We start from the raw sequence: 21,662 nt of genomic DNA on the forward strand, positions 1-21,662 counted from the left end.
TGCAGAATCTATTCTGGAGATTGGAGTCAGGGCCTCATACTTTCTGAGCAAGCATTTTACCACTAGAGCCATTTGCCCAGCCCTCTCTGCCCACTGCTGCAATGGTCCAGCCCTGTCTGATGGTATCATTCTCAGTGTGTATATGCTAGTACCACCTTTGTCTTTCTTCTGCTGCCAATGTAAACAGTAATCGGCCTCAGTTGCAATGTGGTACTTATGTCTCTACTAATGGGTCAGTCATATCTCATGGTCTTTCCAAGTGGATGTACTTGACAATGAACAAATATTACTAGTTACCTTTTGTTTTGCTTCATTGTTTTGTTAGAGATGGGCTCACTCTGTAGCCCAGCTGGCCTCAAACTTAGAGCAATCCTTCTGCCTCAATCTCCCAAATGTTGGGACTGCAGTCATGAGCCATCACACTAAACTTCTCTTATGTTGGGCCCATATTGTGGAGCTTCAGTTCCAGCTCTTTGGTTCATTCTCAGTTGTCTTTATGAGTGCCCTGAGACTCCCTCTCCCCAGCGTCCCCTCTCCAAGATATGACACACAGACCACAGGAAATTCTGCATTTTATTTGTGCCCATAACCCCTGGAGGATCAGCCCCCACTAGATGCAATCCCTCCCTAACACCTTCACCAAACACTGATTCTCTCCCAAAGCTAAATGGCCCCTAGTTACCAACTACAGCCACCCTTCTCTCTTGGCTAACATCTCTCCTGTACTGAGGACTTGACTCCCTTCCGTTGGCTGACTTCTCATGTGTGTCCTATGTCCCCTCCTTAAAGCCCTCCCTCCCTGACTAGGTTCTCATCAGCAGTTACCCTGAGTGGCTTCCTGCCTTACCTCCATGCCAGACCTGACAGTCCCCCGAACCCAACTAGGACTACCTGCAAAAACACACTTGTTTTAGACTCCAGAAACCAGGGTTCAGGCTGTATTCTCAAATTCCCTGAGGGCCTTGGTTCCTCAGTTGCATTGAAAGGGTACAGAAACTGACTAAACCAAATAACCATAGGGGGAGTAGGTAGGGAAATCCAGACATGGATGAGATAGAAGAGTGGGATGGAGGGTAGGAGTGAAGCTGGGGGCAGAGGGATGACAGACCTCCCTCTTCCAGCCTGGACCTGCATGTACCCTAGGTGCTTCGGGTCCTCTGGCTGCGGGCCTTGTACACCTCGATTAGCAGGTCCTTCACGTACTGGATCTCCCGCTCCACCGACTCTGCCCTCTCCCTCAGCTCACGGTTCCGTGCCTCTAGCCCCTGGCACTCGCCCTCCAGGGCCTCGCCCTCTGCCCGCTTCCTCTGGCGGTACCTGAGAGCTGCTGACTTATTCTGATCTCTCTTCTTCTGCTTGCGGTCACCTCTGGTGATGGCAGGACTAGGATAGGGGGCTGGGCGAGAGGGTGAAGGCAGAGGGGCCAGAGAAGGAGGAGGCTGCTGGGGGGCAGGCAGGGTTGCCAAGCCTGCATCCCCTGGCCCAGCCTCACTTCGGCAGTAGACAGCCAGCAGGTCCAGGGTATCCAGAGCAGGGGGCTGAGGAAGGTCAAAGGTGGGCAGGGGCAAGGACAGGGGCAGGGAGGATGCTGGTGGTGGTGGGGAGGGTGGTGGGAGGAGTGGGGCATCAAGGAAGAAGTCTTCCATCTGTTCTAGCTCCTTCTTGAGCAGGGAAGCCATGGCTTCCAGGTCAGGGGGGGCTGGAGAGGGTGGGGGGAGGGTGCCTGGCGGCAGAGGGGCCTCCAGAGGGAGGAGGGCCGTGAAGTCAACTCGCTCTGTCATCCAATCAGAGAAGCCATCACCTGAGGATGGAGGGGGGACATAAAAGGCTCCTGAGGTCTGTTCTTTACCCATTTGGTGCTCACTCATGTCCCACTCACTCAATGTAAAAAGTGACCAGCCAGCCATTGAATTTATAGACCTGTCAGCAGACCAGTAAGTCAGGGAAGAAACCAATGAACCAGGCAACCAACCAACCCACCCACCCACTAACTATTCAAGCAGTCAACAGACCAATTAGTGTACCCACCAAGACACGAACCAATGAATTAACTAACAAATGAGTGAACCATAGAATCTATCAGCCAACCAACCAACCTACTACCCAATGAATCAGGCAACCAACAAACCAGTCAGTCATGTAACAAACCATCCAACCAATCAACCAACCAACCAATTCATTAATCAATGAAAAAGTCAGACAATCAATCAGCCAACCATACTTCACCAATCAATCAACAAACTGATCCACTAACAATGAATGAGGCAACTAACCAATCAGCCAACCATACAGTTCAGTAGCCAACCAAGTAACCCACTGAAGTGAGCAATGAACCAGAGTTCACCAGTCAACCAACCAATCAGCCAATCAAACAGTTCACCAGACTTGTTAATAAACTAATCAACTCACTAACCAATCAGTGAACAAGCCAATCAATGAGTCAAGTCAGTCAACCAACCAATTAATTTACCAACTAAGCAATGGAATAATAGGCTAACCACTTAGTGAAGCAGTCAACCAACTAATGATCCACTCAAGTCAGCTACTACTTCTGAAACCATTGTCTTATCTGTAGGGCTGGTTGACTATACCCCTATACCTATGTTTTCTCTCGTTTACTCATTTATTTATTTGAGACAAGGTCTCATGTAGTCTAGGTTGGCCCTGAACATAGCTGAGGGCAGTCTTAACTTTAGATGGTTCTTCCTCTCCCCCAGGGTGCTAAGATCACACACACACACACACACACACACACACACACACACTCTCTCACTCTCTCTGGATCTCTCTTTCTTGCTCTCTGTCTCTCACATTCCATCTTTATTCATTCTTGTTTTCTGTTTTTGAGAAGCCTAGATTGGCCTGAAACTCATGGGCTCAAGAGGATGAGAAGCCTCTTGAAAGGGGGAACTATAGGTATGTGCCACCAGGGCCAGCTACTTATTATTGCTGCAATTGCTGTTATAGTTAAGAGAGAATGATGTCTGCCCTAGAGTCTCTTAGATGGAAGCACCTCAGGCCTTATCATGGCTCCTTTCTTCTCATCCCCTAGCCCCCAGTTCATATGTCTGTCTACTTGGAGGTTATGTGACTTCTCAACTAGGTCTTTCATCACTTTCAGTTCAACAGCTGTTCCCTAATGTTCCATGAGCTTAGGGACCCTTTGCTCTGAACCCTGAACACCCAGAACAGAGCTGAGGCCCTCAGTACTCATCTTGGGAATGAATACATTCTTCCTTTTCTTGCCCTCCCTCCCTGCCTCAAGCTCAACCCACCTCTGCTCTCTACCTGTTCTTACCTGCCAGGGGCTCTCCCCCCCCTGGAAGCCCGCCCTCCAGGGCTCCCCCAAGGACCTCATAGGGGCCCAGGGGGGCAGGGGCCAGGGGGAGTTTCCCATAGTCTACGAGCCAGCCCAGCCCGCTAGCTGGGAGCAGGGCCCTGTCCAGTTCCAGCCCCAGGGTCGCCAGGAGTGACATGGCTGAGACACAGGCGCAGGGCACGGATGGAGGCTGCACCAATAGTGGGGAGGCAGCTTGGGAGATTGTTCAGCTGGGTGACAACAGGCAGCAAGACAAAGATGGAGGACCTGTGAAGGAGACAAAAGGGGGTGGGGTTGGGTTGGGTTAAAAGCTGCTTGACCTACAGGCCCCTCACACTTCACTTCTCTCCCCAAATTCCAGAGCTCCACACATTCCCAAGAGAATTCTTGAACTCACAAGCCCCATTTCCTCCCTCAACACAGAAACCTATTGTTTCCCTAGGGGAATCACCTCCAGCCCCTCTTCATAAAAATCTGAATCCCAAGGGAATTGTCTTCTAGCCATGCCCCTTCCACATCAATATTCCCTTTAGTTTACACCCTTTAGAGTCCACCGACCCACAGGGATTCCCAGAGGGATTCTGCCATGCCTGGGCCCTTCATCAGTGTCACACACTCAAATCCCACTCTTCCCTTAAATTTTTAGGTGACGGGGAGGGAGAGGGAACTGGGATTGACATGTAAAATAATCTTGTTTCTAATTTAAATCAAAAAAATAGAAAAAAATTTAGGCGACTTCCACAGACTCTACAAGAAGCCCCGCCCACTTGCCTGTCTACCTCGGTTCCCGCCCTCAACTAGCAAGTCCCAGAGGCCCCGCCCCTGCGGTGCTAGCTCCACCTCCTTAAAGACGTTCCTAAACCTTGTCTTCCCTGTCAATCTAAGCATTCCCCGCCCCAGCAGGTGCCTGATTGGAGGGAAGCGGGGCCTGAGTCAGCGCCTCAAGGAATCGGCCTGACTTAAACCCCACCCTTCCTTTCTGCGTCAAAGCGCATGCTCGCACCCTGAAAGCGGGCCATTGTAACGCCGCTAGAGCTGCCCTTCGTAGTTCCGGCCTCGGGTAGGTTAGTGCGCGTGCGCCACGGGGTGTGGGTCGCATCCTGGGAGAAGGGAGGGAGGGAGGGAGGGAGAGGCACTGGGAAGCAGCGTGCGGGAGCGAAGGCGAGCGAGCCGTCTTTAAACCACCACCCCCAACCCTCCGGAAGCATACCCTCCTCCACGGCTCGAGCCCAGCGCGCATGCCCAGCGGACCCACCGGCCACCATTGTCCCTCTCTGCGCCTGCGCGGCCGCGGTTCCTGGCTCCCCGTCTCCCCACCCCCACGCGGCTGGTCCGTGAAGCCCCGCGAGCTCTGGGAAAGGGCGGGAAAGGCGGTTGGAGAGGGAGGGGCGAGCGGTTACTCACTCCATGGCTGCGGAAAGGAGAGGCGGCGACGGCGGCCTCGGCTGAACAGACGGCGGGAGCGGAGAGTGCAGGCGCGGTGAGCGCGGAAGCCGGGCCGGGGGCACCACAGGATCACGGCTACAGAGCCATGGCGGGGGCTGGGCGGGCGGAGGCGGCGTGGCGGGAGCGTTAGGAGAAATGGTTCTGAGAAGGTGGAGAATGAGGCGGCCCCGGGGCCTGGGGACAAATATACCGGGGGCGGCGCAGCGCGGGCCTCCCGGATCCCTCCGCGCCCCGCCCCGCCCCCGCGTGGTCCCGACGGGGCGGAGGCGACCCTGGGCCCGCCATGTCGCCCGGACCCTCAGCACTCGCTCTCCTGATTCGCTAGCTCACGAATGCTTCACGAATGCGCCACCGGTCCCAACCGACGTCGCCTCCTGTGAGCCCTCGTGGGTCGGCCCATCGTGGGATGGCGATTTCAAGCTAGCTTAGCGATTTTAAGCGAATTAAAGCAGCAGCAGCAGCAGGAAAATGCCCCCCAAATGTGTATAAACGCACAAATAGAGTAGCTATGGGAGGTAGGCCACGAAGTCCTAATCACAGGGCTCCTAGTTAACACTTTTTAAACCTTTATTGTGTGTGTGTGTGTGGCGGTTAGAGGACAACTTTGAGAAGTTTTGTTTTGTTTTGTTTTGTTTTACCACCATGTGGATCCCAGAGTTGGAACTCGGGTTGTCATGTTTGACAGACTTTACCCACCGAATCGTTTCACCTATTTGAATCTCTCCACCCGGGCCCTTAACCATCCAGCATGTCCGTGTGATCACACTGTGTGGCCTACCTTCCAAGGTTTTTGTTTGTGGGCATCTTCATTTTCCTCATTCTACAGGCTGGTGCTCTGCCCCTGCGACGACCTCTTAGCTCTCTTACCAGGTGGTTCATTGTTTTGCCCCTTTCCCTGACTTCCTTTCAGTCCTTGGTCTCTTGCTGACCTCACTAGATAATTTTCTCCTGGCCTTGTCTGAAATTGGATGTTTATATTCCATTTAGTCAAAGAAGCCCCATGGTCCTTCCCTAGGCTGATGCATGAATCTCATTTCCCACCCGTGGCCATCCATGTCTGGACATTCCGTCTGGAAGTCAGCCTGCCTGATACAGCTGAGAGACTAAATCAAGACCCAAATTAAGAGTTGGAGATGGAACTCGGTAGAATGCCTGCCTATTTCACTCAAGAACCTTGAGTTCTGCCCCAGCACCACATAAACTGGGGTTGGTGCATACCTATAATGCCAGTATTTGGGAGGTGGAAGCAGAAGGGATCATGAATTCAAGGTTATCCTGGCTGGCCTCGATGTGTTTTTAAGAAAAGATTCAAAAGCCAGGCCAGCAGGAGTATTGGAAGTCAAGGTCAGGGCCTGAGTGCTGAGTGGTGGTCTCTAGACTTGACAGTCTGAGTTATCCCAGGAGAAGCAACGCCAGAAAGTTGTTGGCTGACTTCCACCACACTTGAGTGGTGACATGTCTGTGTTACTGAAAAGGAGTGTATTTTTTTGTTGTTGTTGTTTTGTTTCTGGAGACAGGGATTCTCTGTGGATTTGGAGGCTGTCCTGGAACTAGCTCTTGTAGCCCAGGCTGGTCTCGAATTCACAGAGATCTGCCTGCCTCTGCCTCCTGAGTGCTGGGACTAAAGGCATGTACCACCAACACTTGTCGAATAAGAGTGTAATTAAAAAAAAAAAAAAAAAAAAGGTTCAAGGCTTGCCTGGGCTAGAAAGTCTGTCTAGGGAACTTACCAAGACCCTGATTTTCAAAAAATAAAAATAATAATGGGTTGGGGTTGTGGGTCCATGGTAGAGTACTGCTTTTGAGGTTCTGGGTTCCAGCCCCTGCTATTGTCAAAGGAAAAATGCCATATTCAGAGCAGGTGGGGGAAACTGATTTTGAAAGTTACTAGAAGGAAGTCCTTGGGACCTGACCACCTTCCCTTGGAGTGGGCACTCTTCTGTCCTCTGCCAGTGTCCTCACTTGTCCAGCTGTATTAAGTCTGTGTGGGGTGTGCTTAAGCTATCTTATCACAGACACAGTAGTCTCTACATAAAGACTGCTATTAATACAGAAGTGGATGGATGTGTTCTGTGTTCACTGGTGTGCCTTCAGAATATCACTGGTTGTCCACGGGTTCGTCCGTCCGTCCGTCCTTCCTTCCTTCCTTCCTTCCTTCCTTTTTCTTTCTTTCTTTCTTTTTCTTTCTTTCTTTCTTTCTTTCTGGTATGTATTAGGGATCGCATTTGGATGCCTTGTATTAAATAGGCTATTGAAGCTACATCTCCACCCCATAGAGGGGTATGTGTTTATGTGTTTGTTTTTGAGAGTCTCCTCATTCCAGGCTTGCCTTGAACTTGGCTGTGTAGCTGAGGATGGACTTGCAGGAGTGAGTCTTCTTGCCTTTACCTCACAAGTGCTGAGATGACAGATGTGTACCACCATACCCTTTGTAGGTAATTCTGGATTGACCCAAGGGCTTCATACATGCTAGGCAAGCGTTCTACCACTTAAACAGTATCTCTGGTTTCTTTCCCATAGATGTTTTATTTTTGAGACAGTGTACTGTGGTGCAGTGCCCATGCTGCTCCTTCCCTCGAATTTGGCTTTTATTTTTTTATTTCTTTGTTTTTTAAATAATTTATTAAAATTCATTTTATGTGCATTGGTGTGAACTGGAACAGCAGCCAGTGCTCTTAACTGCTAAACCATCTCTCCAGCCCCTATTTTTGTTTTTGTTTTGAGACAGGACTTCTCTGTGTAGCGCTGGCTGTCTTGGAACTTAGTCTGTAGACCAGGGTCCCTCAAACAGAGGTCTGCCTCCTGAGTTCTGGGATTAAAGGTATACCAGCACCACCCAGTTAATTTGGTATTTTGAAGTAAACTTTTGGAATAATCAGAAAGGTTGCAAAGACAGTCCAGGGTGGAGTACCAGGCTCATAGTTTTCCCCATGGTGCAGCTGTGGGTCTGCACTCCCTTTTTCTGTCCCAGGGTCCCACCCAGCTACAGCCCCTCCATCTTGACTCAGTCATGCTGAATGGGTGCTGCTTTCCATAGTTAGTTACCATGCCCTTCTCAGCATTTGTGCATCGTCGCTTTATGGCGGGTCATCAACCATGGAGGCCTGCCACCTTACATCTTTGGACCCTGAGCCTTGTCCAGTACACATGTGGGTCTGTGTTTTCATGTGTCCGTCATGCGTGTTATTCTCTCTATCCCTGACCCTTACTCAGACTTAAATGGCAGCCTCACCTCCTCTCAAAAAAACAGCGTCCTATGGGGAGCCAGGAGCAAGGGTGGAGCTGCTTGGAACTCTTTGCTAGTGCGGAGGGGCCTGAGCTGAGGAGTGAGGCGGCTGGTTGCAGGCAGTTGCATCAGCCTTGACTCTGATGGGTAGGAAAGGGTGAGGGAATTCTCAGGGGGCCACAGAGCACCTGGCAACAGCTCCTGGGTAACAAAGCCCTGGGTAGGAGGAGGTCCCAGGGCAGCAGTGGGGAGGGGTCCTTGGAGGGGCATGCCTGGGCAGAACCCAGAGAATCTGGGGCTTTGTGCTTAGAAGGGGTCTGGCATCCTACTGGCTTGTAGCTTGGTTATTGAAGACAAGACTGAAGTCTGGAAAGGGAAAGAGAATTGTTCATGGCTCCCTGATAGAGCAGGGTTCTCCACCCTATCAGGGTCCCATAAGTCCTCAAACCCAGACCATTATCTAGGTTTGTTCTTTGCTTCAGTTGCTAGATGCTATCCATACCAGCCTGCCCTAGTGGAGACATGCTTTATCAGATCTGTGTTTTCTTTGCTTTTTCTTTTTTTCTTTTTTTTTTGTTAGTATGCAAAGAGAGAGGTTTCATTTCGATACTTTCTATGTATCTTTGTTCTTATCCATCCAGCTGCCTCCCTCATCACCTGTACTATTGCAGCAAGCCCTGGTTTCCCATTTGAGGGAACAGCCCTATGTGATAGAAAAGGCTTGGGCTTTATGGGGCCTGCTTATCTTGGTTTTTGTCTGCAGAATAGGGTGAGCATCGGCCTGTCAGTTGACTTACCAATTGGAATGCATATGGCATCGGATCTGGCTCATTTTCCTAACTAAGGACCTACCTTACAAATGAACAATGTTACTGCCCTGGGGATACATGTGCAAGGCAAGCTTGTGTTGTAGAACAAAGGCATGGTGCCTTGTTGAAAGAAACTGACCTCAAGGCACTTCTAGATTGTTTGCAAAGTGGCTGCCCATCTCTGTGGTACAGGGAGATGAGTCTTCAGCACACACTGTACTGCTAGGGCGTGTAGACTAAGGGTGTAGCTGTAGGAAATCTTCTCTAGGAGCTCCGGGTCTGGTGTAGCTTCCCTTCCTGTCCCACCATACTTGAACATTCTGACTGGCTAGAAGATGGACGCATGTCTGTGTACGTGACCATTTCCTCCAGTACATAGAGGACAAGGTCTGGACTTTGTTCTTTCCCATAATCCTTCCCAATGTGCCCCCCCTCCCCCCCACACACAATACACTTCTGAATGAGTTGCCTGTGTCAGGGCAGGGAACTTGATACCATAATCCCCACACAGTGCTAGGGAGCAAGTTAAACTGGGTCACTAAGGCCAGAGGGCAGGGGTTGGAGGTGGGTGTCCTGGCAAACAAGGGCAAGAAGGCCAAGGCCACACAGCTGGGGAAAGGGCAGTGCCACGTGGCTGAGTGCTCATAGTTCTTCAGAGGCTATTGTTGTAACTCTCATTGCTGTTGAGTTGACCCCTTGCTGCTGTGACAGATGGAAACTTAAAAGACTTGGACAGCATACACTTACCACCTTAGAATTCTGGGGGTTCTCAAGGCGTTGGGTGCCTGGCCATATTGTACTGCCTCAGTCCTGGCAGCAGCTTCTTCTGAACTTCCTGCTTTCCTTACAGAAGTCCTGTGTTTGCCCACTGGGCCTTCTCAGATAATCCAGGGTAGCTGAGTCTTAGAGGAGGAGCTTTCCTGTAACTTGTCTATACAGAATGCTTGCCAGTGCCTTTGATCTTGGGGCTCACTCCCAAACAGAACTGTATGGTGCTGTGCTACCTCTCTGTCTGTAAACACAATCCCCCACCCCCACCCCCACCCCCAGCCATTTAGACAGGGTGTTGCTATATGGTCCCTGCTGGCCTTAGACTTACCAATCCTCCTGTCCCAGTCTTCCAGGCTCTGGAATTACATTCGTATACTAGGACAGACTTTGATACTCTTTTTGAGGCTGGCTTGAATTCCATGGGTGGATAGGTCAGGCCTGTTTAGTCCCTCATTATTTTTGATGAACAATGTTACTGCCCTGGGGGTACATGTGCAAGGCAAGCTTGTGTTGTAGAACAAAGGCATGGTGCCTTGTTGGAAGAAACTGACATCAAGGCACTTCCAGATTGTTTGTAAAGTGGCTGCCTGTCTCTGTGGTCTGACATGGATTTTTGAGGCTGATGAGAATCCCCAAGGAGCAGGCCTTTGCCAAGAATGACACTGTGACATGAGACCACCATCTCCTTAACAATGGGCCTCTATAATGGCTTCCCTGGACCCTTCCCTAACAATGCTCTGGGGAAGCCTGACACCACTTCCTGGGGCTTCTGGTAATGTTGTAAGCAGAGCTTGGCATTGTCTAGTGTATTGTCCTACAGCTTGCTTGTCTAAAGGACAGGTAGTTAGCTGGAGGAGTGGGTTTATTTTGCTGGGGAAAAACTTGCTCTGAGGTTTGAAGTAGTTGGGTGGGAAGAGACATGGACTTGGCCAACCAATGCCTTTATCATGTTTAACAGTGTGTGTTGCAGGCTGAGCTGTGCCTTGCTGTCTTTGTTGGCCACACAGGTCTGTCCCGCTTGCTGTGGTCGGTACTGAGTGACCGGCTTGTGTTTATTATTAATGTTGTGTTGGTGCAGTGGGTGTGGAAACTCTGGAGCCTCCTGTGGTGGGTTTGGGTATTTCTGAGACCCTAATAACTAGAGCAGAAGAGTGGCAGGCTACCAAGTGCATTTTCTGAGTCCTGGGGAGCTAGCATGTGCTGCACAACCAGCCAGCAGCCTACTCCAAGTGTACCTGGAAACAACTGGTCTCCCAACCCAGTTAGAGGGAATATGATGTTAGTTTACAGAAAAAAAATTGTTTTCCTGTCAAACAGTGTGAATGGGATGAAGTGTGTCCCAACTCTGGACTGTAACTGCAACTGGAGTGAAAAACAAGCTGGACCGGGCTTACAGGGACAGTCTGTGACACACAGATAGAAGGCTTAATGATGGTCTGTCCCTAGGGGAAATGCTACAGAAGCTCCTTAGAGCACTTCCTTTGTTTTTGTGTTTCTTCACTCCTGAGCCAGCTCTCTAGTCCTTTCCTTTTTGAAACTGTCTTGCTCTGTAGCCCAGGCAATCCTCCTTCCTCAGCCTTCCAAGTGCTGGATTATGGTCATGAACCATCAGGCCCAGTATGTTGGCTGCAGGGGTTAAAAATGGGAGTTTTTGAGTTCCATGTTCCTCTATCTCAAAACAATAAGATGGGGTTGGGCATAGAAGAGTTTTTCAGTGCAAGAGAGAAGCTGTTGTTTCAAATGAGTAGGAGCAGGCACTAGACAACGCCAATGACATTAGTGATGGCACTGTATGCCTTGTGGTAATTCTAGAACCCTACTTGAGAGTGAGGTGGGTGGTGTGCACTTGTAAGAATTACTGCCAACGCCTAGGATTCAAGTTCACCCTAACCCACAGCAGGAGCCTACCTCAAAAGCTCTTCCTCTAACCCTAACCCTCTGCTATAGGTTCCTGGGAGCAGGTGAGCTGGTTAGGTTTTGGCGGTTGGTGTCACTTGAGTTGATGGAGGCCCTAGGGAGTGAGGAAGGATGTAATTGCTAATTCGCTGTGGGCTGACTTGTGAGGTACATAGTGTTTCCTCTGGAGGAAGGAGGGGGGAGGCTGTGGGCCTGCAGGTGCAGTCATGAGACACACGCGGGGACAGGAATTAGTAAGTGCCTCTAAAAGCCTCGTGCCCTTCCTTTACCCAGTGAGAGTCTGTGTCTGCGACAGTGTCTTCCTCTTTTGTTACTGCTTGAGACCAGAACTGGCATTGACCTCTTGATTCTTTTGACTTTTTCCCCCTGTACTTTGAGACTCGATGGAAAACTCCTGGAAGTGTACATGTGGGAAAGAAATGTGGTGATAGCTGGGTGACCGCTGGCTGGAAGTGAGGGAGCAAGAGGAGTGAGTGATGCCCTTCTTCCTCCTTCCTCACCTTCCAGAATTCAAACCAGCCGCATGAGCTTTCTCCAAGGCCTCAGAAAACTCTCGCCACTTAGCATATAGATCAGACTGAGCTTGTGTTCAGGCAGTGTCTGTGTGGTGCTTGGTGGGTGGGTGGATGGATGCGTGTGTGTAGCCTCAGTCAGGTCATGAATACCAACCTTGAAGTCAGTGGGGGTACTGCAGGTCTCCAAGGTGGTGGGTTCTGTGCTTGGTCCTGATGGTGGCAGGGCTGGGAATGTTATCTTGGGGATCACATCACCATAGGTTGTATTTTCTTGGAAAAATGGTACTGAATAGCACCCCCTCCCGCCTTTAAGTTATTTTTATTTTGTGTGAGTATTTTATACACGTGTGCATGGGAGTCAGTTTTCTCTGCCTTATGAATCCTCCCCGTGTAACTCAGGTCAGCTGGCTTACACGTGCCTTTACCTGATGTTATGTCACCAGGACCCTTGTTATTGTGTTTGGAAAGGGAAAGTGTAGAATGGTGTTTGCTACATGTTTAGAAGCTTTCTGGAAAAGCTGAGGGTGGTGGTGGTGGTAACCCCTGATCCCAACACCCAGGGCAGCAGAATCCGGAATTCGAGGCCAGATCTGCATTCAAGAGACCCTAGACAGAAGCATAGGTGACAGCCTGGGTCAGTGGTGGCTTGGGAACTGGACCTTAGTATTGAACTAAGGAGTGTGATCAAACTACCAGGTGTGGGGAGAGACAGGCACCTCTGGCTGCTCCTTTATATATGCAGGTGTGAATGTGAGTGCACGTGTGTGCCTGCTTGCTGTGGAATAGAATATTTGTTCAAGTAAAGGTGTGTGACATTTTGTGTGTGTGTGTTGCAGAATAATTGTTTAACTGTGTAAAGGTGTGTTGCTTTTGTTAATGCTTCATTTAATTGTGTAAAGATGTGTTGCTGTTTCACCTTGCCTGCCTAAGGCACCTGATTGGTCTAATAAAAAGCTGAACGGCCAATAGCTAGACAGAGGAGGGTTAGGCAGGGCTGGTAGGCAGAGAGAAAAGGGGAGCCAGTCAGCCGTGGGTCAGCCCACCAGGGCCAGACAGACAGACAACAGAGGAAGCAGGACAGCAGGACGGACAGTATGTAGATGAGGTAAACTAGCCTTGGGGCAGCACTTAATAGAAATGGGCTAATTTACATGGTTTGTTTGTTTGTTTGTTTGTTTGAAAACTAGCCAGAAACAAGCCTGAGCTAAGGCCAAGTATTCACAATTCATAAGTCTCCATGTCATGATTTGGGGGCTGCTGGTCACAGAAAGCCCTACACATGGTTTGTGAAGGGCAGAGATCCACCTTACTGAGACAGTGTTTCCCACCAGACCTGGTCTTGTCTCTGGTGCTAGGCTGGCTGGCCATCTTAAGGTTACCTCAGACTCAAAGATGACCTCTTGCCTCAGCCCTTCCTGCTAGAAGGCACTGCCTACTTTGCTGCACTGGTGGACACAGGGAGCTGATTTTTTTCCCCGAGGTTTGAGGATTTCTTTCCATGAGGGGGGGCGGTGGAGTGAGAGTAGGGTGATGCCAAGGATCTGTGGGGATCAGGGTGTGTCTGAGCCTCTCAGGGGTCAGCTTTCCCTTTTCTTGCCTCTCCCTCTCCCCTCTCTGGGGGCCTGTGACCCAGCCATGGACCTTTTCCTGTAGATTTTTATTTTGTCTCAGCAAGGCAAAATTTGTGGTTAGAAGGGTGTGCCACTCACAAAAGCAACAGCAGAAGAGCAAGCACCCTGTTTTGTTTTTTTAAAGGCATGATCTCCTGGCTGGTCTCAAGTTCACTGTGTAGCTGATAGACCTTGAGCCTTGTTCCTCCTGATTCTGCCTTCTAAAGTGCTGGCAAGTACAAGCATGTACCACTATATCCCATCTTGTTGGAGTTTTTAAAACTATTAACTGTCTCACACCAGAAGGTTCCCTCAGAGAGCTAGCTGCTTCCAGTCCTTCTCTGGCTCTGCATTGTCATAGCACCACCTGATGGCCATTGGCTGTATGCCAGGACAAAATCTTGACTAGTAATTTCCCCTACTAGCACCTGACAGGGAACTGATTTCCATCCATTCTTTAATACCCTTGCTTTTACAGATGGAGAACCTGAGCATGGGGGCAACCTTAAGACTCAGATCTCAGGCTAGGAGTGGAGGGACGATGGGTTTCAGATGGGCTGTGGGGCCTGCTCCTTGTGCTGTGCCTGCCGTGCTGTGCCAGGCAGCTAACAGGAAAGCACCTCAGTGATGGTGTGGGCATTGTAGGAAAGTGGAGGCAGCAGAGGTCTGGGGTCAGGATGCCTTTGGGGCTTCATCTCAGTCTTGTGACTGGCCCAGGCCTCTGCTTCGTTGCCTTGAAGAGGTTACATCCCATGCCCTCTTTGCTGTTCTCCATTTGGGAAGGGTCCAGGGCCTGCTGAAAGGTGCTCTGGCTGGTGCTGTGATGTAATGTGGCAGTTACCAAGCCAGCTCTTGTTCAGACTAGTGGCTCACTTACAGAGTACCCAGAACAAAAGAGACATCCATGGTTAGTCTGTCACAGGATGGCTTATCACTGCTGGGGTCTCTTGGTGGACAGTGCTCACTGTGCTCTTCACATGTGGCCCTGGTGGAGCAGCATCCACACCTCCCTCTTGCATATTGCCCCCCCCCAACTTTTTCTGACCCCACCCTAGACATCCCAGCTGTGCCTCTTGATAGATGAGCTCTGTTCTGCACATGGCCTCTCCCAGATTCCCTCTGGCCACTCACTGGACAACATGGATGAGGGTTCGAACCAGCACAAATTGGGTGGACACAGCTTTCTGGTTTGACTTCTTCTGCCTCCTCATTGTTTTTTTGAGTCAGGGTTTCTCGGTGGCTTTGGAGGCTGTCTTGGAACTCGCTCTGTAGACCAGGCTGGCCTCCAACTCAGAGATCCGCCTGCTGCCTCCTGAGTGCTGGGAAGGCGTACACCACCAATGCCCTGCTCCACTGTGTTCTTAAGAACTGAGGTATGAAGCATACCTGATTGGGTGCTTGGGCAGCTATAACTCATCCAGTCCAGTGAGGAAGTCTGTCGTACCAGAGTTGTCTGGGTGCTAAAAGTGTCACAGTGGACTTGCTATGGCCTTTTGAGAGTGAAATAACATTCACCAGAAGCTCCTATAAGCTCGAAGGGCAGGGCCAGAGGTCAGAGAAGACCTTGGCTGTCTTCAGCGAAGGAAAATGGAACCCAACTTTGATTTCCTCCTGAGTCCCATCACCCTTCGCTTTCCACAGACTTGTCTCCCCTGGGACAGCTAGCTGTGAGGCCAGGGAAGGAGGGTGCCACATGGTGTTGTCCCCACGGTGGGGCAGGGGCTGCTGCCCAGAAGCCTTTGAGCTGCTATTGTGGTTTCTTGTCACAGCCTGATGACTCACTGAGCAGGGCCACAGACTAAATTCATAGTAAACCTGAGGTTAGCCACACCGGGTCTTTCCTAGGAACTTCACAGCTGGGCATTGATTGGCAATACCTACACAAGCCGTCTTCTTACTCTGAAAATGTCACCGGGACAGTGAGCACCCCAAATCATGTCTTGAAGTCAGCTGCTCTCAGCACCCTGGTGCCACCCCACTGTGCTGAGGCAGGGACTGAGCTCAGAAAGGTTTCTTGTTAATGTTGAGCAAAGGACTGGGTCACTCATATCTGCTACACTTGACATCGGTGTTTATTTCCTCAGGTTATTATCATGACCTATCACAGACTCGGGGCTTCAGAACAGCAGGCATGAGAGGGTGGGACAGGACCCCTGCCGCCTTCCTCACTGCATAAGCTTTTTAGGAACAGCAGCTGGGTAGCACTGCTTGGAACTGCTTCAATTTCAATTTCCAGAAGTCCGGGTCTCTTAAGTAGGGTGGGCTGTGGCTGTTTTTAGCTTTCTGAGTGCTCTCTACCTACCCTTTCCTTTGTCCCTTCCACCCATCACTGATGGTAGCTGCTTGCTTCCACCTGAGGAGAACCCCAGGTGACATCTGTTTGGCTGACCTGGGTCTCTATTTATCCCTGAGCACTGGATGGGCTCTCATGCCCACCCTGAGTTAGGAGGACCCAGGTCCGGACCTACTCTACCCTATGAATCAAGGGCGAGTCCTGGAAGTCTGGAAGAGCTGGTCCTGCAGGTGTTCCGTGTATCCTGGTCCCACTCACTAGAGTGCCTTCCTGTGGACTGCCTAAGACCTCCCTGGTAGTGGGAGCTGCACATGTCCAGGAGTGCTCACCTCCAGTTAGCTTAGCAAAGAAAGAGGCAGGGCTGCTGCCAGCTCTGCCTCCAGCCCGATACCTCCATACCACTGAGCTTGCCTGTCCCAAACTGCCATCTGACCATGTCACTTCCTCTGCTCTAGAAACCTCCCCAAGGTTGCAGACGCTGACGGATTTGCCCCAGAGTCGGAGTAGCTGCCACTTGGAGATTCCACAACCATGAGTGGGTTTAACTTTGGAGGTACCGGGGCCCCTGCTGGTGGCTTTACATTTGGCACTGCGAAGACTGCAACGACCACACCTGCCACTGGGTTTTCCTTCTCTACTTCGGGCACTGGAGGGTTTAATTTTGGGACTCCCTCCCAGCCAGCAACGACTACCCCTTCTACTGGCCTCTTCTCACTCACCACACAGGCCCCAACCACACAGACCCCAGGATTCAACTTTGGAACAACACCTGCTTCTGGAGGAACTGGCTTCTCCCTGGGGATCAGCACCCCAAAGCTCAACCTGAGTAACACAGCTGCCACACCAGCTACAGCCAACACTGGCAGCTTTGGCCTTGGCAGTAGCACCCTTACCAATGCCGTCTCAAGTGCTGGGACCTCCAGCCAGGGAACAGCCCCCACTGGCTTTGTCTTTGGGTCCTCTACCACCTCTGCTCCATCTACAGGCTCCACGGGGTTCTCATTCACCAGTGGCAATACATCCCAGCCTGGAGCCTCTGGCTTCAACATTGGCTCTGTGGGTAGCTCAGCCCAGCCCACAGCACTGTCTGGCTCTCCCTTCACTCCAGCCACGATGGTGACCACTACAGCGGGAGCAGCACAGCCAGCTGCTGCTGCTGCTGCTGCTGCGCCCACTGCTGCCACCACCAGTACAGGGTCCACACTCTTTGCTTCTATAGCACCTGCTCCTGCCTCATCCAGTGCTACAGTGCTCTCCCTCTCAGCTCCAGTGACAACTGCGGCTACTCCTAGTGCTGGCACTCTGGGCTTCAGCCTCAAGGCCCCTGGAGCAGCTCCTGGCACCTCCACTACTAGCACCACCTCTACCACCTCTACCGCCTCCACCACAACCACTGGCTTTGCTTTGAGCCTGAAGCCCCTGGTGCCAACTGGCTCCAGCAGTGTAGCTGCTACTGGGACTCCCCTACCTGGCTCTAGCACCGCAGCTGGGACTTCCACAGGTCCCGCAATGACCTATGCACAGCTGGAAAGCCTGATCAACAAGTGGAGCCTGGAGCTGGAGGATCAGGAGCGGCACTTCCTGCAGCAGGCCACACAGGTCAATGCCTGGGACCGCACACTGATTGAGAATGGGGAGAAGATCACTAGTCTGCACCGTGAGGTGGAGAAGGTGAAGCTAGATCAGAAGCGGCTGGATCAGGAACTGGACTTCATCCTATCACAACAGAAGGAGCTGGAGGACCTGCTGAGCCCATTGGAGGAGTCAGTGAAGGAGCAGAGTGGCACCATCTACCTTCAGCATGCCGACGAGGAGCGTGAGAAGACCTTCAAGCTGGCTGAGAACATCGATGCACAGCTCAAGCGCATGGCACAGGACCTCAAGGACATCATCGAGCACCTGAACATGGCTGGCGGCCCTGCGGACACCAGTGACCCACTGCAGCAGATCTGCAAGATCCTGAATGCACACATGGATTCCCTTCAGTGGGTGGACCAGAGCTCTGCCCTGCTGCAGAGGAGGGTGGAAGAGGCCAGCCGTGTCTGTGAGGGCCGCCGTAAGGAGCAGGAGCGCAGCCTGCGCATTGCCTTCGACTAGTCCTGCGTGAATAGGAGGGGCTCCTTGGGTTACAGGACCGCTGGCTTTCTTTTGGGTGGTTGTGCTGTTTGGAGAAACATCCTTTAAGTTGTGCAAGGCATAGCATTCATTGTTATAACCTGTGTGCTCTGGAGCCAAGTGTGAATGTCACTGAGCTCTAGACCAGCATTTAAACAGCAAAGGCAAGTGTTGAATTCAGTGCTGCCTCACGGCAGCTTCAGTTCTAATTCATCCAACTCATCCTTCAGCCACTTCAGTACAGCTGTGACAGTGGGACAGAGTACTCCAAAGGAGATACTGGCCAAGAAACTTACCTGGGGTGGAGATGTGGTGGGTTTGAAAGCCCAAGGTTTCTGCACCTCTCCAGCTCCCCATCTAGCCAATGTTCTCCAGAACCTCTGCCACACAGAGCAGAGTCACGGAGGCACACTGAGCTAACAACTGTTTTGCACTGGCTACCTCTCACCCCTAGATTGTGAGCTTCTATGGCAGGGACTGACTGCCTTTGGGGCCCAGAGTGACAGCAGATTTGCTTCTGGATATGCCAATGTCGAAACCATCTTAGTCACAGTTAGATCCACAGTGTTGAAGACCAGCAGTCTTGTCTTGGTCTGTTTTATTTCCCTGTACTCTATAGCATCTGTGGTCCCTGATCAAATGTTGCTTTTCTAAATAAAGAAAAATGTGTGAAATCAGACCTGCTGTGAGTGTAAGTAGGTAGTGGGGAAAGGGCCAAGACTTGGCAGGGCATTGCTGATGGGATAGCTAGTTCTGTGCCTTTGGGTTGGAACCATTGACTGAGTGAGCTACATGGGCCCAGTCTTCTAGCATCCTGGGGTGGGTGGGCTACAGCTTCAAGAGTCCTGTCCACCCCTGTACACAAGTAGTAAATCATCTCCAATGTGTGCAGGTGTTGTTTGTGATGTCTTCAGCAGTGGGGAACAGGTGATTTCCAGATGCTGGGCTCATGACAAACATTTGACTACCACTCCTACAGCACTGGGGACCCTGGATCAGCAGTCTGAAGATTCAAGAATGGGGCCACACATTATTTCCTTGGATCATGTTGGACTTTAAAGCCCAAGAGAAAGCTGTGGGGGCGGGGCGGGGCGGGGCCTGGGGAGGTAGCTCAGCTGCCAAGAGCACTACAGCACCCACGTTGTAGCTCACAACCATCTGTAACTCCACTTCCAGGTTACCAGGTGCCCTCTCCTGGGCTTCTTAGGTACTGCATGTACATAGTGCAAGGTATACATGCAGGCAAGCATATAAAATCTCAAAGATTAGAAAGAGAAAGCCTGGCATGGTGGTGAACACCTGTAACTCCAGCATTCTGGAATCATCTTAAGGTACATAGTCACATGAGGCCTTGTCTTGGAATAGATGCAAGGCCAGTGAACTGGAGGGCACAAATCCTAAGAGCCCCAGTGGCCTTTCCGAAATGTGTGAGTTTTTGTTGGGTTTCCCACTCTAGCCCAGAGTGACCCTCTTTGAATTGATATGACCTTGTCTTAGTCTCCTGAGTGCTAGAATTATGGACAAGCCACCACAGCCCAGCTCTGCACTCCATGGCTTGACCCCAGCTGACCATGATGTCATTGTCAGGGTTCAAACAATAAAGATGGTCAGTGTGCATTTCTAATGTGTATGTACTCATTTTGGATTGTATATCTGAATGTAAATAAAGCTTGCCATTTGTGGGTACGAGCTGCATACTAAGTCCCTGCACTAATCCTAGCTGCCTTGTTTTTTAAAAGTAAATTGAAATCATGCCCTAACGGTCTGCCTCACTTTGAAGTAAGCAGAATCCATCTCTGTGTTGGGGGAGTTGGGGAGGTGTGCCCAGGATGGCAACACTACTGGCACCCTGTTGGGCACTTGCCCAGGCTACACTATAATTGCAGTTTCCCTCTCCAGGAAGAACACAGGCAGATGTCCTGCCTCGCTGGCTGGTCTCATCATTAACTATCATGAAGACAACAAAGGTGACTGCATGGGGAACCTCTTTCACATCTCACTGGATAGCCAAGGGCCAGCTGTAATCAAGCATGGTGGGACTAGCCTGGCCTAGTATGAAACTGTCAAGAAAGAATGAAAACAGTAGTGTAAAATGTCAAATAAGTAGAAAGTTATATCCATGTCACATTAAGGAATGAAAAAGAAGACCAAGAGGGAGCCCAAGTTTGAATTCTCCACTTCTTTCCCTGTCTTTACAAAGAGCTCTGCTCTGTATTGAGCAGCACAGAAAACATGGTATGGGGAAGGAATGGGTGATAAGTTTTTACAGAAGTCCATAAAAGAGTTTTCTAAGGAATGACCCAGAACAGGGCTTGAAATTGCACACAGATGTTACCAATCTGTATGCACATATATGCTGTTTCCAGCAGAGTATATCCTGTAGCAAAGCTTGCAACAACTGGTGGGGTGGGAATGTAGGTGCTTTGTATCTTAAGGACCAGGTAAATTTGAAGAGGCTGAGGATGTGGGGTTTTTTTTGTTTGTTTTGTTTTGTTTTTTGTTTGTTTTTGTTTTTCGAGACAGGGTTTCTCTGTGGCTTTGGAGGCTGTCCTGGAACTAGCTCTTGTAGACCAGGCTGGTATCGAACTCACAGAGATCTGCCTGCCTCTGTCTCCCGACTGCTGGGATTAAAGGCGTGGTGAGGACGTGGTTTTAAAAGGTCTCATGGCATGTTTTTGACTGATTACAAGGTCTGACGAAAGTTCAGCTTCTAAAGGAGACAAAAAGTCCCACAGAAGGGGAGAGTTTAAGATAGTCAATAGTAAAATTATAAATACTGTGTGTTTTGTTTGGAAATGAGGTTAGAAACTGGCCTCAGGCTCCTTATGTGGCTGTGGGTGACCTTGAATTCTGGGTTCCCCTGCTCCATCTTCCAAGTGCTGGCATCCTACATCAGGCTTCTGTGGTGCTGGGAATAGAGTTCAAGCTTTGTGCATACTCCAACTATAATTCTAGGCTGTAACCGGTTATCTGTGTGTGAGGCCTGCCTGTCTTGTGCCGCCCTCCATCCCTCACCCCTACGAGATCTGCTTGTCTCTGCCTCCAAATGCTGGCCTATATTGAAGGGTAGGGATTGACTGCCTGTGTCCTTACCTTCTGTTTGTCAGTAAAGCTTTTTTGGAGCACAACATTATGAAGCAGACCATGCAGGCTAGGTTGTAAATCCTGTCATAGAGAGACATCCTGCAAGAACTGTATGCCTAGGACATGATTCAAAACAGTCCCCTGTCAAAGAAGACAGGTAGAGGGTGAGCAAGGGCTGTGGTGGCATGTAGGTGTCTATTAGCCCAAAGTTTAAGAGACAAGGCAGAAGGATGGCCTCAAGTTGGAGGGCAGCCTAGGACATAGAGTGAGACCCTGTCTCAAAAAACAGAAACAGGCAAGGTGGTGGTGGTGGTGCACATCTTTAATCCCAGCATTCGGGAGGCAGAGGCAGGTGGATCTCTGAGCTCTAATCCAGCCTGGTCTACAGAGAGTTCCAGGACAGCCAGGGCTGTTACATGGAGAAACCTTGTCTTAAAACCCCCACAAAAAAAGGGCACTCTAGAAAATTCTGCCACAGCCTACCAACTGGTCTTCCTCTCAGGACCTGGCTTCTCTGGCTTAACAAGGCAGTAGGACAAAGCTATCACCATTTGCCC

General features: G+C 50.6%; 3 protein-coding genes across 9 annotated transcripts in view; 2 read left to right on the forward strand and 1 right to left on the reverse strand.

Moving 5' to 3' along the window:
- Window positions 1-555: 555 nt before the first annotated feature.
- Window positions 556-4,861, reverse strand: Atf5 (activating transcription factor 5). Its single transcript, XM_027420738.2, has 3 exons — window positions 4,724-4,861; window positions 3,299-3,586; window positions 556-1,801 (listed from the first exon to the last, which is right to left on the reverse strand). The coding sequence occupies exons 2-3, from the start codon at window positions 3,474-3,476 to the stop codon at window positions 1,140-1,142; spliced, it is 840 nt and encodes a 279-aa protein (XP_027276539.1). The 5' UTR covers window positions 3,477-3,586; window positions 4,724-4,861; the 3' UTR covers window positions 556-1,139.
- The window catches only part of Il4i1 (interleukin 4 induced 1), a 24,136-nt gene continuing 6,796 nt past the window's right edge, over window positions 4,323-21,662 (forward strand). For 3 of the 5 annotated variants that reach the window (XM_035446195.1, XM_035446197.1, XM_027420731.2), the window contains exons 1-3: window positions 4,729-4,799; window positions 19,921-19,988; window positions 21,608-21,662. The exon at window positions 21,608-21,662 is cut by the window's right edge and continues 90 nt beyond it. Coding sequence is in view for 1 of the 5 variants with exons in the window: in XM_027420730.2 (XP_027276531.1) it covers window positions 4,558-4,799; window positions 19,921-19,988 (310 nt within the window). In the remaining 4 variants the exon portion in view is untranslated. Of the gene's footprint in view, window positions 4,380-4,442; window positions 4,800-19,920; window positions 19,989-21,607 lie in introns of those variants that run through there. The other 2 variants (XM_035446196.1, XM_027420730.2) reach the window with 2 other exon arrangements.
- Window positions 4,363-19,707, forward strand: Nup62 (nucleoporin 62). Of its 3 annotated transcripts, none has more exons than XM_027420737.2 (2): window positions 4,363-4,379; window positions 16,362-18,700. In XM_027420737.2, exon 2 carries the CDS (start codon window positions 16,438-16,440, stop codon window positions 18,001-18,003), a length of 1,566 nt encoding a protein of 521 aa, XP_027276538.1. In that variant the 5' UTR covers window positions 4,363-4,379; window positions 16,362-16,437; the 3' UTR covers window positions 18,004-18,700. The 3 variants fall into 3 exon arrangements, with proteins under 3 accessions (XP_027276538.1, XP_027276537.1, XP_035302089.1); XM_027420736.2 differs by lacking the exon at window positions 4,363-4,379 and adding an exon at window positions 4,660-4,799 and having other exon boundaries at window positions 16,362-19,707; XM_035446198.1 differs by lacking the exon at window positions 4,363-4,379 and adding an exon at window positions 5,119-5,141 and having other exon boundaries at window positions 16,362-19,707.

The sequence above is a fragment of the Cricetulus griseus genome, chromosome 6, assembly GCF_003668045.3.
Source record: "Cricetulus griseus strain 17A/GY chromosome 6, alternate assembly CriGri-PICRH-1.0, whole genome shotgun sequence".
In the NCBI taxonomy this organism is placed as follows: domain Eukaryota; kingdom Metazoa; phylum Chordata; class Mammalia; order Rodentia; family Cricetidae; genus Cricetulus; species Cricetulus griseus.